General features: G+C 38.1%; 1 protein-coding gene across 1 annotated transcript in view; it reads right to left on the bottom strand.

Annotated features, from left to right (window-relative positions):
- Positions 1-17,754, bottom strand: part of GAK (cyclin G associated kinase) — a 106,590-nt gene that overhangs the window by 26,026 nt on the left and 62,810 nt on the right. Inside the window, exons 14-21 of the mRNA XM_067463973.1 lie at positions 14,543-14,665; positions 12,175-12,308; positions 10,771-10,965; positions 8,822-8,939; positions 6,869-6,948; positions 5,038-5,231; positions 4,681-4,836; positions 3,104-3,592 (exon numbers count right to left, since the gene is read on the bottom strand). Coding sequence (XP_067320074.1) covers positions 3,104-3,592; positions 4,681-4,836; positions 5,038-5,231; positions 6,869-6,948; positions 8,822-8,939; positions 10,771-10,965; positions 12,175-12,308; positions 14,543-14,665 — 1,489 coding nt within the window. The remainder of the gene's footprint in view (positions 1-3,103; positions 3,593-4,680; positions 4,837-5,037; positions 5,232-6,868; positions 6,949-8,821; positions 8,940-10,770; positions 10,966-12,174; positions 12,309-14,542; positions 14,666-17,754) is intronic.

Below are 17,754 nucleotides of genomic sequence, written 5' to 3'. Positions count from 1 at the left end.
CAAAATGGCATTTGTGTTTTCTTAAAGGCAACTGGGGTTGCTGAACGAAGAAACTTGTCAGCTGATGGAGCCACACAATTCTTGCCTATAATGTACTCCCCATCAAGCTCAATGGAAGAGGTAAATATTAAGCTGCATATTTTAACATCAGAAAGCAGAACTATAAACCTCAAAGGGATGAAACCACCAAACCTGACTCTAAAATCAAATACATCTTGTAATAGATAATAATAATAATAGTAATAATAATAATAATAATAATAATAATAATAATGTATTGTCGAAGGCTTTCATGGCCAGAATCACTGGGTTGTTGTAGGTTTTTTCGGGCTATATGGCCATGATTTAGAGGCATTCTCTTCTGACGTTTCGCCTGCATCTATGGCAAGCATCCTCAGAGGTAGTGAGATCTGTTGGAACTAGGAAAAAGGGTTTATATATCTGTGGAATTACCAGGGTGGGACAAAGGCTCTTGTCTGCTGGAGCTAGGTGTGAATGTTTCAACTGACCACCTTGATTAGCATATAATGGCCTGACGGTGCCTGGAGCAAACTTTTGTTGAGAGGTGATTAGAGGTGATAACCTAATAATAATAATAATAATAATAATAATAATACACATTATTTATATTTCACCCTTCTCCCCTGGGGGACTCAAGAGTGGATTACAACATTTACAAACGACATAAGCAAACATTCAATGCCTTAGAATCCCATACAATGAGACACACAAACACAGACATGGCAAAGGCTTCTCCTTTTTCAATTCTGGCTTCTGGAGGCGGTGCTCATTTCTGGCTCTGGGGGAGGTGTTCTTCTCAATTTTCAAGCCGAGGAGCCAGCATTGTCACCTCCTGGTTGTGTGGCCGGCAAGACTGCTGGGAGTGTATTTTTGCCTTTTCCGGCTAAAACGGTAACTATTTATCTACACAGATTTGCATGTTTTAGAACTGCTTGGTTGGCAGGAGCTAGGGCTAATAGCAGGAGCTCACCCTGTCCCATGGATTCGAACTGCCAACCTTTGTGCTACTGATTTCTATTAGAAATCAGCTATTTTCCCATTCTGATCCTTAAGATGATTAGATTGAGTAATTTGGGATCTATAAAGTACGCTATGACCCCTTCCAGCCCAAATATAGTGTTTGTAATTATCTGGAATGTATCCCCCATTGATGAGGTGGTCATTCTGTAGAGTACTTTTCCATCTGTCAATATCATCAGTGTTAGGTGATAACCTATCAGTTGGGTTGTTGAACATTTTTGGGCTGTGTGGGCATGTTCTAGAAGCATTCTCTCCTGCTGTTTCACCTGCATCTATGGCAGGCATCCTCAGAGGTTGTGAGAACCTCACAACCTCTGAGGATGCCTGCTACAGAGGCAGGTGAAACAACAGGAGAGAATGCTTCCAGAACATGGCCATACAACCCGAAAAACCTACAACAACCCAGAGATTCCGGCCATGATAGCCTTCAACAAACTATCAGTTGTTTGGGAGAGGTTTTGTGAATCAGCAGTTAAACATTCCCACTCCAGTCAACTGGGTCTGCCTTCCAAGCTACAAGTGCTGAGAGAATGATGAATTCCAAACAAAATGATCTTACACTGCAAAAACTACAAATTTATATTGATCATAACCTAAACAAATCTCTGTAAATCAGCCATTTCCCTTCAAAAGGGATTTCACTTCTAAAGAGAGTTTCATGCGGAGAGCACCATAATGGCATCTTGGGATAAAAATTTATTCTTATCTTTATTTCACATGCATTATAGTGATCTCTTTTATGAAGTAATTATGAAAGTTTTAGCCTGCTTTTACTGGTATTTTATTATAGCAAAGGTAAGCATGCATTCCAAATGTCAAACCTTCTCCTTCTAATTATAGTAATATTTTGTTTCTCAAAGTGTATGAATCAGACAGCAGGAATGATACTCTATTTTCAAGCCGAGGAGACCATTCCTCCTTGTCATCTTGTAATACCTGAAATCTAACCCTTCCTTGTCAAATAAAGGTCTTTTGATACTGTTTAAATGCAATACCAATGGTCCATTTGACCTCTCATTCTACCACTCTTCAATTATTCTCACTCACTCTGACACATACACACCTCAACACATTTTCTCTTTTGCGCCAATCAAAAAGATCAGAAATATGCTGTTATAATATTAAAACAAAATTATACAAAAATTTGGGGAAAGTATATTTAAAGAAATAAGAGCAATAATAGAAACAGAGACTGAGATTACTCCAATATTAGCATTATTACTTATACATGATAATATAATTTCCTTACAAGAGGAGAAAGAATTGGTTTTTAATTTGATAACAGCAGCTAAATTGTTAATAGCAAGAAACTGGAAAGAAAAAAAGAAATTCAATAAGAAGAATGGTATAGGGAAATTTGGAATATAGCAATTAATGACAAGCTAACTTGCAATATTAAAACTAAAAGGGGAATATGTAAACAAACAGACTTTTGGAAAATATGGGGGAAATGTATTGAGTATGTGTTTAATGAGGGAAAGGGGTATAAGCCAGCAAGAGAAACAATGATATTTTGGAATAACGAAACAACATGAGTTGGTTGGTCCTGGTGAAGGAAGCACAAACTAAGGGTAAGCGGAAGAGGGGGGAAAAATAGTATAATAATAATTATGAAGAAATACAATATGTATAAGTGGATAAAAGGTGTGTGATAGAGTTATATGTAGTATAAGTTGTAATGGAAATTTAAAAATAATAAGAAAAATGATTAAATATGTTTTTGATGTTTTTTTTACTGTTAGATTGTATATACTATGACATACTCTTTTGTCTAAGATACTGTAAAAAGATAGAAGAATGTATGCTTATACATTTTGTTGGACAAATGTATAAATAAAATAAAATAAATAAAAATTTAAATACAATGGAAGTGCAGATTCTTGAAACCATATATCTGTTCCAAACTCTAAAAGGAGAATGGACATTTCTGGATGGTAGACGATCTAAAGGCAATGAAAATTATAGTATTGTTGACAACTAAAAAAAGTGAATTTTTAATAAACTTTTCACTCAGATTTTTTGTAAGAAGGATTTCAATGAAAAGGAAGTCTCCGTTACCTACCTGAAGAAGAGGAGGTGTCTACTGTAGGTGGAACACAACTATCTTGGGGATTTGCAGATGGTTGGGACTGGCTCCCAAAGAAGAAGTCTGCACCTCCTCCCAGAAGGTCTGTAGTAGAGTCTTCTGAACTCTCTGGCAGACCACTAACGAATAGGTCATTCAGCAAGTCTGCATTGCTAGAGGAACTCTTCATCTCTGAAGGGGGTTGGAGGAGTTCTGGTGGTGCTTCTGAATCCAGTCCAAGCAAGTCAACACTGTCTTCCACAAGAGTCTCTTTGGAGTGAGCAGCAGACATTTCAAAGTTGGCGTCAAAAAGCTGCTCACTGTTTTCTTTCCCTGGTGTGTTCTCTGTTTCTTCAGCTGCTCTACCTTCACTGGGAAATGCAGAAAATTCTTCATCGGAAGGTTCACTGTCCTCCCTTTCATCCATTAGCCCTGGACACTCTTTAGGAAAGTAGCCCTCTGGTCCAACATCTGAATGTTTTCCTTCTGTTTAGTAAAAAGAATGCCATTACATTCCTGTGTGATGAGTGATACATTCTACCATTTGGCAAACAGTTTTCCAGAAGGGTCATTTTGATTACGGTGAACCAATTTCTATGTGAAGGAAGTGGCCTTTCAGAACAACACCAAATGAAGTTGGGGGGCATGGGAAGAATAGGTGGCTTTGGAAATGCATATCTACCAAAAGGCGTATGGAACCCAGAAGCAAGCAAAATGCTTACTGCTTTAATTCCTCTAGGAAAATACAGATCAGTGACTGTGGTCCTCTAGGTATGTTTGGTTGCCTACCACCATCAACCACAGCCAGTCTCAGTACTCACATCTTTAAGCCTGATAGTAGAGAAAGCCAAGAAGAAGCTATCTTTTCATTTTATTTGCAATAAACTATTGTTGTATGAAGTCTGGGCAGTCTGGGGTCTTCTTAACTCAGTGGTTCTCAACCTGTGGGTCCCCAGATGTTTTTGCATTCAGCTCTCAGAAATACTAACAGCTGGTAAACTGGCTGGGATTTCTGGGAGTTGTAGGCCAAAACATCTGGGGACCTACAGGTTGAGAACCACTGCCTTAGAATATTCACATGCAAAATCAAAATATCTGCTTATTAGTGGAATACAGCCTTCTCAAAGAAGGTGTAGAAAGGTGGGTGTGCCACAACTGAAAGCATACAATAAAATAGTGGTGTTGGAATGCTGATGCTAAAGCCTAGCTCCCAAAAGGATCCACTTTCCTTCAAATATCACATCATTAGGTTGCATTAAAGACAGATAGGAAGGAGAGCTATGTTGTTGACCAGAGACAGAAGACAGTTCCTCCCTTCTTGAACTATTTCCACTCCACATGATCTTTATAATAATAACAACTATAAATGGCTACTCTAAAAATGGTACCTGGATTTCCTTTCCTTTCTTCCCTTTCATCCTTTTACATTATGTAATTTAGAAAATCGGTTTGCAGAAAGGCACTCACTTGCATGCAAGATGCACTGGGAGACATTTTATCAGAACACAGAAAACATGCTTTTAAAAGTCATCAGCAGCAACACAATATCTCCCTGTGACACATCTTTTCTTTACCTTGCCAATCAAGTGTTTGGAAGAAGTTTGCCTCTGTGCTACTGCTGGGTGGGGAGTCTGGTTCCACAGGTGTATCTTCAGAAGACGGTTCTGACTTAGATGCTTCTGCTTCATACTGTGCAGTTGACCCGGGCTGTCTGGGCAGTTCAGGTTTACCTATTGGGTGAAAGTCCAACCCCCCAAAATTTAGAAACACCCCTTTCAAGATTTCTTATCTTTAAGGACACAAGAGCACATTATAATATTCTTCTCGCTAAAAAAAAGAGTTCACTCCCCCACAACTCCCTCACACCCTACAACACACACCCAAACACAATATAATTAAGCCCCCACAATGGAACAAACATTTTTCTTTACCAAATTTTGATAATATCTCTTGCTGTTCCTCACGGCTGGAGAAAAGGATTTTGGGATTTAAACCCTTGATGTTCAAGTTATCCCAGGGGGCGCGTTCAGTGCTGGGTCTATCCCGTGGCTCAACTTCAACTTCCAGATTCACTTGGAACAAATCAGGATACTTCTCCTGAATGTCACAGGCATCCAGATCATACCTGCAACAATATTACAATTACAAATGCACAGGCCTGTTTGTTTGCTCTTTAATTGGAACACAAACTGGAACATGTCCAGAGGTGGGTGACCAAAATAATAAAAAGCCTGTAGGCCATGCCCCATGCTTAGGGAGCTGTGTGTATTTAGCCTGGAGAAGAGACAATTTAGTGCTGTTGAACAGTGGAATGTGCTGCCCGGGAGTGTGGTGGAATCTCATTCTCTGGAGGTTTTTCAGAGGCAGCCACTTCTTTTTTTATCATTTCAGAAGCAAATTGAGAGAATACTTCAAGTCACTTCTGGTGAGAGAGAATTGGCCATCTGCAAGGATGTTGCCCAGGGGACACCCAAATGTGTTACCATGTCCCTGCATGAGAAGCTGGGGCTGACAGACGGGAGCTCACCCTGTCTCACAGATTCGAACTGACAACCTTCAGGTCTTCATGTCAGCAGTTCAGTCAGCACAAGAATTTAACCCACTATGCCACTGCAGCTGCTTAAAGAGTGACTGTCGATTCCTGCATGGTAAAAATTGGACTAGATCAGAGGTCCTCAAACTAAGGCCCGAGGGCCGGATACGGCCCTCCAAGGTCATTTACCCGGCCCTCGCTCAAGGTCAACCTAAGTCTGAAATGACTTGAAAGCACACAACAACAATAACAACAATCCTATCTCATCAGCCAAAAGGAGGCCCACATTTCCCATTGAAATACTAAGTTTATATTTGTTAAAATTGTTCTTCATTTTAATTATTGTATTGTTTTTAAGTGTTTTTTGCACTACAAATAAGGTATGTGCAGTGTGCATAGGAATTCATTCATTTTTTTTTCACATTATAATCCGGCCCTCCAACAGATTGAGGGACTGTGACCTTGCCCTCTGTTTAAAAAGTTTGAGGACCCCTGGACTAGATGTCCTTGTGGTCTCTTCCAGCTCAGTTAATGATTCCACAATCTACTAAAAAGTGTCCAAACAAGAAAACAAGAACTGTACCACAAATGCTTTCAGAGCATTTCATTTCCTGCAGAAACATGGGAGTACCTTTATTATGTCTATACTCATAACCTGGATGGGACCGAGAGTTTTCATTAGTAACCTTCAACAGCATAGGTCGGCTCCTCCTTCCACAGGTGTTTAATGAAAGAGTGGAAAACATTTGGCTCTCCAAATGTTTCAAAATCCAACTCCCAGAAGCTCCAGAAAACATAGTCAATAGGGTTTATGGGAATTATAGACTAGTGTTAACATTACAGTGATGATTACACTGAAGTGTGCAAAGTGCAGCCCCCTGGATGTTATCAGATTACCGCTCCCATCAATCCTAGCCCATACAAACAAAGACAATCCTAGATAAAACTGACTTCAGTCCAGCACCTCTGGAGAGACAACTTCTGCCAAGACCAGAGAGTATGTTAGCCTCCGACTCATCTTCCCACCTTATATTTGTAGTGTGATAAATTGCATTGTTACTACCTTTGCATTTATTCAGAGATCAAGGAGGACTGGTGTAGAGAAAGCTGCATTGTAAAAATCATAGAAATGGGGAAGGCTGCAAATTATCCCATTAATTATACTTGTATGCAGCTGCATTCATTGCAATTGTATTCAGTGGCTTTTCCCAATTAGATGGTCAACATACGTTGCAAATTTCACAGTTGTGGCGTTTCGGGGGACGAATCCTGTATGAAACTGGATCTGGAACATCTTCATTGATGCCATCTTGCAAAAGAACACAAAAAAAGAACAAGTCACACGATATGTACACAGGAGGCATAAATGTTTATTGGACATAATTGTCTCTTGTTCAGTGGCTTTATGGTGACTGTCAAATATTTTGTTTCACTTCACAGTAATTTAATACTGTAGCAATATAATTTATTAATAGCCCTTGGAAACATGCCTCCCACTTTTCTTCTTGGAAACAGGCCAACTATAGTCTTAGGTACATCACTACAAATCCCAGAATTCCATAAAATATTGCCATGACAGTTACAGAGGAATTGTAGTGCTATAACTATGTAATGTGGACAGGCTGCAAATTTAGGAGCAGAAATTAAAGTTGCACACTAAAATTTAAAAAGTTTAAAATCCAATAACTATAAACTTTATGAACATGCTTTGAGATGAGTTGTTTATTATTTATTCAAAGATTTATATTCCAACCTGTCATAAGATCTCCAGGCAATGAATAATAAAATCAGTTCAAACCATTTAAAATTTAAAATACAAAACAAAATTTGAAAAACTACCTAAACATTCTAAAAATAAAATTAAACAATTTTGGGATCGAAAAGGTTTAAGGAGATTTTACAGATTTGGTTGAAATCATTAGGGGCTTTTTGCATAGGTTCTACAAGCCGTTCTGGTCAGCAATGTACAGGGTGAGGCAGCATAACTTCCTTTTTTCCAAACTTAATAAAACCCATTGTATGAATTAGAAAAAAAATACCTAAAGGTTTGTTTTACGTAGTTTTGAAGATCAAATTGGGTAGGTGATGTCCCCCATCCTCCATACACTAAGTAAACCGATTTCTGGCGTTTGTCATGACTCTTGCCAGCATAGCAGGCGTTATGTTGGCAATTTCTTCCTGGATGTTGGTCTTCAACTCTTGTAGGGTCCTTGGGCGGTTCACATAAACACAGGATTTCCAAAAGCCCCATAGAAAAAAATCACAAGGGGCCAAATCTGGAGAGCGGGCTGGCCACTCCAAATCTGCTCGAAAAGTAGGCCTCAATGGCAAAAGCACGCTCCTCACTGTTCCAACGCATGATGGCGACTGAACTGTGTCAGGACAAAACTTTATACTCCCGCCTCTCAGTCGAGACCACTAGCGCTCCGCTACATCTTCAACCAACTGAATGGCGCGTATTTTAAAAAAAGAAGTTATGCTGCCTCACCCCGTACCTGCTGCATTTTACACTAACACAGCTTTTGAGCTGTCTTTGATGGCAGGCCCATGAAGAATGCATCGCAGTAGAACTGCAAAATAACTATTAGCTTGTTCAATTACAGCTGATTACACGTCTCAACAAAAAAGACCTCTTGGTCTCTTTGTTTTTAGCCTGTTCCTGGGTTTATTGGGGGGTGCCAATTCAGAAAATTGGATTGGATACACTGCATCAGATCTAATTCCTTAAATATGGTGATAATCAGTTTCTATGCGTGAGTAGATAGCGACTGGTATGTGATATATATTCTGTTTCTCAAAAACTAGAGCTGACAGGGAAAAACAGAGGAAACAGGGATAACATCTGAGGGGTGTGCTGGACAGTGAATTATTGGCCAAGCTATGCAAAGTATTAACACAGCATCTTAGAAGGAAATTAATCCAGATAGTAAGGAAAAAGTGAAACCCTGGACTGGCAAATCCTACAAGCCAAACAGTAATATGGGGCTGAGTGTAATTTAACCAAGGCAAAGCACTGTATCAGGACAAAAGCAAAGTTTCCAAAAGTGGAAGTGTACAAACCAGAAAAGTGGCTGCTTCGAAATTTTGGCAGTTTCGATCTAACAATGCCAGAGGACACAAGATAAAAAAATCACTACTATACCAAGAACACAAGAGTCATAGTCCTATATCCCCCACCTTACCTTGGCTTGGAGTCTGCCACCCAAGGTGGACCTGGCATGATAGATCACAATGAGAACATCTCCTTGCACTGTTATGCCTAATGGAATTACTGCTTTTCCATCTTCTATTTTAAAATCCCTACGAGGGAGGAAAAAAAGGATGCATATTATGTACCTTTTCCCCAATATTATACCACTCTATGAGAAATGAAGATTGTGATATAATTTTAAGGCACTATTTATGCTGTGATGTGGTGGCAAAGAAAAATTATTTGAAATAATGTAGTTTTCCTGTACAAAAAAAAATATGTTTTGGAGTAGAAAATACATTTTATGCAGAAAAAGAAATATCCTTTGCACAGGAGCCAATGCAGCCCCGTGTGTTGTTTTTCTGCATATGAATCAGTGTATCTATGCAAATAAATTTTCCCAGCAGAGTGTCTCATAGCCACTCTCTTTTTTCTATAAGAGTACCAAAATGTCAAGACACACTATTTTCATTGAGTATGCAAATATTAACCATCTTATGCCTGTTTTTTGTTTGTTTTCTTTTTTCTGAGTCTACCCTGGGCATATTTTTCTTGAAATGCAGGATATAAATATTTAAAGTATAACCTATTTTGGTAGGCTGTGTCTGATAAAAAGGCCTGTCACTGAAGAAAGTGCAAGTCACAACAAACAATTGTTAAGATTAAACAGTGTTATTAAAGCTTTTGTTGTCTGTTTTGCCTGGGAAAAAAACAAATAAAAAAAACAAACAGCCAGATTACTACTAGCTAGATTATGGAAACAAAACGATGTACCAAAAACCGAAGATTGGATAATCAAAGTATTTGTTATTGTACAAATTGACTGCTTATCACAAAAACTGAACGATGTCCGGAAAAAGACGGACTGGTTAGGTTTCAGAGACTTTATCAAAACCATGAAAATTCCATTTTTGCTAGATCTGTCCAACTTAAGAAAGAAGGGGAAAAAAGTGATTGAGGGAAGAATGGACTGAAGAGTTATGAGAACCAGTCAAAAGTTTAAGTAATTTCAGAAGACTTTGGGAAAGACACTCGCTAATAGATGTGTGTGTGTGTGGGTTTTTTTTTGTTTTGGTTTTTTTGTTTTCCCTTTTTGATGTGTTGTTACAGTGGTGGGGGATATTTGGCACTGTATATTAGCCTCTCTTACTTTTATTTCTTTATTTTTTTTTATTCTCCCCCCCTTTTTCGGTGTAATCTCAATGTTCTCTGTTTTTAAGTTTAAAAAAGCACAATAAAAACTATTACAAAAAAAACAAAAAACAAATAGATACCTGTCACCTATATGAGAAAATACTTGATTACTCGTATTCTGTTTTTCATTTTGATGTTAATTTCTCTATTGATATAAGTTTACAGTTATTATTTTGTATTATTTTTCATTTTTGAGGTGTCTGTATTTGCTTATGTGCATTGAATGTTTGTCTTTTTTGTGTGTAAACCGTCCTGAGTACCCTCGAGGAGAGAGAGCGATGTATAAATAAAGTTTTATTTATATATATTGTATTACAGTAGAATTTCACTTATCCAACCTTCGCTCATTCAACATTCTGTATTATCCAATGCAGTCTGCCTCCCGCCCGGATCAACAGCTGTTTCAATACATTGCAATGTTTTGGTGCTAAATTCGTAAATACAGTAATCACTACATAATGTTACCGTGTATTGAACTGCTTTTTCTGTCGATTTGTTGTAAAACATGATGTTTTGGTGCTTAATTTGTAAAGTCACAACGTAATTTGATGTTTAACAGGCTTTTCCTTGATCCTTCCTTATTATCCAACATTTTCACTTATCCAATATTCTACCAACCTGTTTATGTTGGATAAGTGAGACTCCTGTATTATATATACTGAGCTTTATTTGGGTGAGGGGGATGGGGGGAGCACATTCGGGAGTTAGTACATAGATGTTTACCCTTCCTTTATGTTTTCCACTTACTTCATTTTATCGTATTCTTGTGAGGTAGTGGCTACTCTTTCATCCCCAACATAAACTTCACAGAAGGGCCGGCAGCCATTGCGCTGCTTGCTGAAAAGAGGGACTGGTGTCATGATGATAGACTTTATGAGGATTGGCTTGCTGTGAGGAATAATAGGTTCTTCCGCCATCATGTCACACATGTACTCTATATATCTATGGAAACATAAGAGTGCACTGTCAAAAAAGCTAGACGCACCATCATAGCAACACATTTGTTTCAACTGCACACAATATTGTAAATCAATCTATATAGAAGTTAATAATTCATACAAATATTTTTCATATTACTCATTTATTTTTAATTCTATTTCAATGTTTATATGTTTTTGATTTTAAGTGGTGCATTTTTATTTTTTAACATTGTTAGCTACTTTGAGCCTCTTGGGAGAATGAAGAAGCAGGATAGAAATAATAATATAAATATTTTTATTTTGTTTTTTAGCATTATTAGCTGTGAGACACTTTTGAGATAGAAAAAGTGGGATATAAATAACAATAGTAATTGTAAAAATAATAATTATTATATTTATTTATTTACTTTTCTCCTGCTTTTCTCCAATGAATGGGACTCAAAGCGGTGTACCAAAGAACACAACTACATAATACAAACTCTCATCCCACAACTGAACATATAGACAATAAATCAAAGCATTATATAAAACCCAAATTACATAAATATAAATAGGAATAAAAATAACACATATATCATTATCAATTTAAAATCTACAACTGCTACAGAGGTTATCCTAATATAATAAAACATAAGTTGAACAGTGCGGAGCTCCATAACTCTGGCCATATGAACCTAGAGCCTTATCTGACCTAGTGACTAGTCTTGTGTGTTATCGGGGAAGGCCTGCTTCCATAAGAAGATCTTCAATTGGGAGCTAAAGGCCAATAACGAGGGGGCTGAAGCCGCGGGGCCACTATCAAAAAGGTTCTCTCCCTCGTTCTCTGCTTTCTAGCTTGGAAGCTTCACTAGCCTCAAGCTCAAACAAAATAGTCTACAAGCCTGTCTTACAGAAGTAAAGTTCATATTAAGGAATAACTGGCTTTTTGCGAAGGTCGTAGTGTGTTACAACATGAGTAGTTTACTACCACTCTAGAACATAATGCAATCAGTTCAGGTAAGTAGGTGATGGCCCTAGTTTCCTATTCTCCAAAGCAGGAATAAGGGACCTTTCACTATCCAAAGATTTGAACTCACAGCAACTCCAGCCATCCTGGTCAAGAGTAAGCATTTGCAACAGTTGTAATCAAAAACATATGGAGGGATAAAGGTTGCCCAGCCTGGCTCTATGATGTACGCCATCCACTTCCAACCCTATGTTTGGCCCAGAAATGCTTGCACAGATACTATACCTCTTATGTGATGGCCAGATTCCCGGCGGGCAGCGCTTCATGCTAAACATATAGACAGCAGCTTCAGCAGTAGTGAATAGACGGCAGAAACATAAAAAGGAACAAACGACAACAGCTGATGCTGCTCTTCCATCCTAGAAAGAGAGGCAAGGAAGAAGGGATAATTTTAGGACTGTCTCAACAAGAACAGGACAAAGTGATTTTTAGAAACTACAGGCAGTCCCCAAGTTACAAACAAGATAGGCCCTGTAGGTTTGTTCTTGAGTTGAATTTGTATGTAAGTCCAGCCATATACATATACATATACATATATAAGCTTTGGATAGCATAGGTTAACATTCTTGTGGTGTTTATTTTGCTATCTATGCCCCTGTTCTGAAGATTTCACCTCACTTTCTGTCTCTGTGAGAATTGGATTTTGAAAAATTTGGCTTGTGGTGGAAACAAGGATTGATGATAAAGCTTCAGGTGAGATACTTTTTTCCTATGATAACTCTTTCAGGAATGAATTTCAATTCCAAAGGGTAGATTCTTCTTGCTTCCTGTTGTCACACCCCCGTTTTTAGCTATGAGTCGGATGTTTGTAACTCAGGGACTGCTTGGATTGATTTAGAAATATTTCTAAGTATTCCAACTGCTACCTTGAAAATAACACCATCTGCAATCTCCACAATTTAATGTGGCAATTAAAAATCCCTCATATTTATTACTGAAGTCATGACAGTAACAAAAATATCTTAGCCTGGAGAAGAAAAAATCTACAAATTTCAGTATTATAGATAGGAAATGTTCTCTCTACTTTTTCAATAAAAGGTAAAGGTAAAGGTTCCCCTAGTCATGTCTGACTCTAGGAGGTGGTGCTCATCTCCATTCCTAAGCCAAAGAGCCACTGTTATCCGTAGACACCTCCAAGGTCATGTGGCTAGCATGACTTCATGGAGCGCCATTACCTTCCTGTCAAAGCGATACCTATTGATCTTCTCACATTTACATGTTTTCAAACTGCTAGGTTGGCAGAAGCTGAGGCTAACAGTGGGAGGTCACTCAGCTCCCCTGATTCAAACCTTTCAGTTAGCAAGTTCAGCAGCTCAGTGGTTTAACCCACCGCGCCACTGGAGGCTCCACTTCTTCCATATCACACATAATTTCTTATCTCTCTTTTTCTGAAACACATAAGTCTTTGCTCATCTGAAAGGTGTTCTAGCCTCTTGATCTGACCTTTTCTATACCTTTTTCAACTCTGCAGCAACTTTTGTGAAATCAAGAAACTAGAATTGTATACACTAACCCACAGATTAGTTTGCCATAATTTTGTATATAATACCGGCCACTGAATTCACAATCTCTGTCCTTACAAAATGAAGTTTTCACCACTTTATAAAAATGTAAATGCTACAGATATTTCCTCTTACAGGTTTTTGACACAAGATGACTCACCTTTATAATAAAGGTTTCTCTATTCTACATTTTTTAAAAACTGAGAAAAAACCCTCAGGGCTTTTGTGCGTTCCTCTCCAGTCCTATCGTCATTTAAATCAGAGAAGGAAAACCTATAGTCACCAGTATAATTTTGAAAAATGTTTGCAACTGAATCAGTACAAATGGTTTCCAAAATTAACCTACCATTCTGCTCCTTAACATTCCACACTCTCTTTTGGCCCAAGTCTCACAATACGACTAAATTCTGGCATATTGTCTGCATGCAGCCCCCAATAAATAGTGAAAGAGGGTCTCCAAACAAAAGTAAAAAGTATCTGAGTTCTACTTTAAGTGTTTGGTGTTTCGTATCTCTCTTAGATTTATTGTCCTCAATCTACTGCAGCTTTGTTGTTGTTTATTCGTTCAGTCACATCCGACTCTTCATGACCTCATGGACCAGCCCACCTAGAGCTCCCTGTTGGCCGTCACCACCCCCAGTTTCTTCAGAGTCAAGCCAGTCACTACAAGGATACCATCCATCCATCTTGCCCTTGGTTGGCCCCGCTTCCTTTTTCCTTCCATTTCCCCCAACATCATTGTCTTCTCTAAGCTTTCCTGTCTTCTCATGATGTGGCCAAAGTACTTCATCTTGGCCTCTACTATCCTTCCCTCCAATGAGCAGTCGGGCTTTATTTCCTGAAGTATGGACTGGTTGGATCTTCTTGCGGTCCAAGGCATTCTCAGAACTTTCCTCCAGCACCATAGTTCAAAAGAGTCTATCATCCTTTGCTCAGCCTTCCTTATGGTCCAGTTCTTACATCCATAGTTTACTACAGGGAATACCATTGCTTTAACTATATGGATCTTCTTTGCCCACTGCAGCTACTCATGCACAATTTTAATGACATCAGTGTTTCTTTTTGCTCAATAGGTATAACAAGCTACTTACAAGGCAGTGCACAATGCAAACATTCTTTGGGTCCTGTTTCAACCATAAATGCATGTTCTTGCAAATGCTATACAGATTTTGAAGATTGGGTGCGCGTCTTGCTGGCCAGCCACATTCGGACACCTGTTAGAAGAACAATATTGGATGGAGGAAAATGTTATAAATTTTGATTTCTTCTTACATAGCATGAAAAGAGTGGCAATTTCAAGCACATTGCTTACCTAAAAGCAAGTGCAGTCGACCCTTCACATATGTAGGTCTGACCTTCGCAGATCTGAATAAAAAAATTATTTCTAGGAATCTCAGGGACTTTTCACACAGGCATCTAACCCAGAATATCAAGGCAGGAAATCCCACAATATCTGCTTTGAACTGGAATATATGTCCGCATGGACTCAGATAATCCAGTTAAACAGATACTGTGGGATTCTGTTCTGTGTTTTTGGTTTTATTCGGTTGTAATGCACTACTGGGCTTGGCCTCATGTAAGCCGCCCCGAGACCCCTTTGGAGAGATGGTGGCGGGGTATAAATAAAGGTTATTATTATCATCATCATCATCATCATCATCATTTCCTGTCTTGATATTCTGGGTTAGATGGCTGTGTGGAAGGGCCCTTAGTCTCCTCCAATGTGACTCTTTGGTCAACTTCCCCCTGAAGTTGACCACATATTCATGTTGGAGGATCTAGAGAGTCTTAAAGAGAACAGCTCTTGAGTAATGTCTAGGTTCACAAAATCTTGTTAGAGGATTTTCCTAGAGAGGAGTTCTCTCAGTGCTCTTCCACGCAGTCCTATATCCAAGAATATCAAGGCAGAAAATCCCAAAATATATTATTTGAACTGGGTTATCTGAGTCCACACTGCCATATATTCCAGTCTAAAGCAGATATTATGGGATTTTCTGCTTTGATATTCTGGGATACAGGGCTATGTGGAAGGGCCCCTTGATTAAAAAAAACAGTGCTTTTTATTTGCATTTTTTTTTCACTTTTACAGGGCTCTTGTGCCCCTAACTCTAGTAAATTAAGAGAACTAACTGTACAGCAAAGACATGATTTCAATATTCACAGAGTGAGAAACGTATTGTCCTTCAGATCTTTCAGGCTACAACTCTATGACACCACCCACAAATGTCAGTGTGCTCTTTTAAGACATTGTGAGAATGTCATAACAAGATATCTAGAGCGGTTCTGTATAGCTTCCAAGCAATACACATTTAGCAATGCAAAACTCCTGCATCATCTTGTTGAGCAACACATTTTCCTTCAAAACTTTGCACAATCTATACAAATATTATACAAGATAATTTCTTCAAGACTCTTTAAAGTGGATAATGTGAGAATGAAGAAGCATCCATGAATGACCAGCACTCTAAGGGGTGTTTGCATTCCTGCAAAAATACCCAGAAGCAGAGAAGACAACTATATCTGAAATACTGTGCACTATTTCAAAATCTGAGCTTTCAGTTATAGTTTGCAAAACACCGTAACAAGTAGCTCAACAGTTTAACAAATCTGTGATAACCTGACATCTGTTTCATAGCATTCAGGCCATAGTTTCTGAAGGTGCTAGGCTAACCATATTGAATTTCTGCCCAACTCGACATCAATATAATTTAACATCAAAAACATAGCAACATTTAGATTAAAACGTAACACTGGCACTGATTTGTTTTATATAAAATGACTTCAGTTCTAAAGGTTTTTCAAAGCTGCTGAAAATCCATTTCCAGACACCTTCAGAAATTGAAACCTGAAAGTATCCTATATTGCAAGAAAGGAGCATATTATAACATAATATTCTGTCACACCGTTACCCTTCCTTTCCATCAAGGATCTCAAGGTTATTTTTTATAAGACTCATGTAAGAAAAATACTAAATCTGTTAGTTGTTCATGTAACTATGATAGCGGAGCTCTCCCATCTAGATTGAATCATGTGTTTTGGATGTGCATTCTAATGCTGCTGCTGCATTTTGATTTTTGTACCATGTATTTTGGTGTATGTTTTGTTGTATTTGTTGGAAAAACCAACTTTCTACAAGCCTCCTATACTAGTTGTTTGTTGTGTATATAATTCAGATTGCTTACTATATTGTATATGTGCATATTGGGATGCAGTTTTCCCTTAACTTTATGTTGTTTGAGGTTGTGGGAGGGACTACAGACCATGTGACCATATCTGGGACTATACAGACTGAGACTCCATTTTAGATGTCAGTATTCTGTCGTATTGTATTATATTGTATAGTCAGTGTTTGTGTTATGTTTTAGACATAAGACAGAGAAGAGGCTGCATCAGAATGATTTTTATAACTTACTGTTTAAACTTTCAACTGATAAACAATGTATTTGTATTACTGAATACATGAAGTTTGTAAGCAAACCAACTGTTATTTTTAATGAAGACTACTTATTTTTGTCTTGAGTGCATGACGGAAAACCAAATATATTTCAAGGGAGAGTAGGAGTTTTGTTTTGGCAACTGAAATAACACTTTTGAAGATCTGCTATACATTTTGTGTATTGGCATCTTTGTTCCTAACAGTTCAAAGAGATAACTAGGTATATCAGTCTAACAACAGAAACTGGTCAAAGGACATTTAATCAACTACCAAGCTTGCAAACTTTGTGTTTTGTCTGTTTGTTTGTTTTGTTAAAAATGTAATACAAATGTCTGGTTGCTCCTGACACGATAAATAAATAATGGAAACCTATTTTGCCTTGTATGAATACAGGTGGATATATACCACTAACAAGAAGATTCACTCAAACAAGTATTTAGCTCTTCTCAGGAAGATCATACTTTACAAAAAGGTTACGATCATGCCAAATAGTATGAATACCAATTAATCTCCATAAGGTCACATTTCCAAAAGACTATGGAGACTCTGGTTTTCCAAAAGGTTATGATTTTAAAGGTCATCCTTTTCCCAAAAGTATTTACAGTGATGTATTCTGACAACGGTATGTTGTTAAATGTATTTTTATGTCTACGTGTTTTGATTGTGTCATACCTTGCCTTGGCCTATGAGGAGAGAGGTGGGTAACAAAGGTACTTTTATTTCACTGAACACAACACAAAATTGTATTATAACACAGAAGAGCATAGTGTGCAATTATTACTACCATTCTAAAGTGCCAAAGAGCCTTTCTGGTTCAGACCCATTTAATTTGGCATCCCATTGCCAACTAGAGCCAGCTGAACCTCA

This window comes from Anolis sagrei, chromosome 2, assembly GCF_037176765.1.
Source record: "Anolis sagrei isolate rAnoSag1 chromosome 2, rAnoSag1.mat, whole genome shotgun sequence".
NCBI classification, from domain to species: Eukaryota; Metazoa; Chordata; class Lepidosauria; order Squamata; family Dactyloidae; genus Anolis; species Anolis sagrei.
Note: the sequence above shows the minus strand (reverse complement) of the source record. Positions and strands in the feature narration are given on the sequence as shown.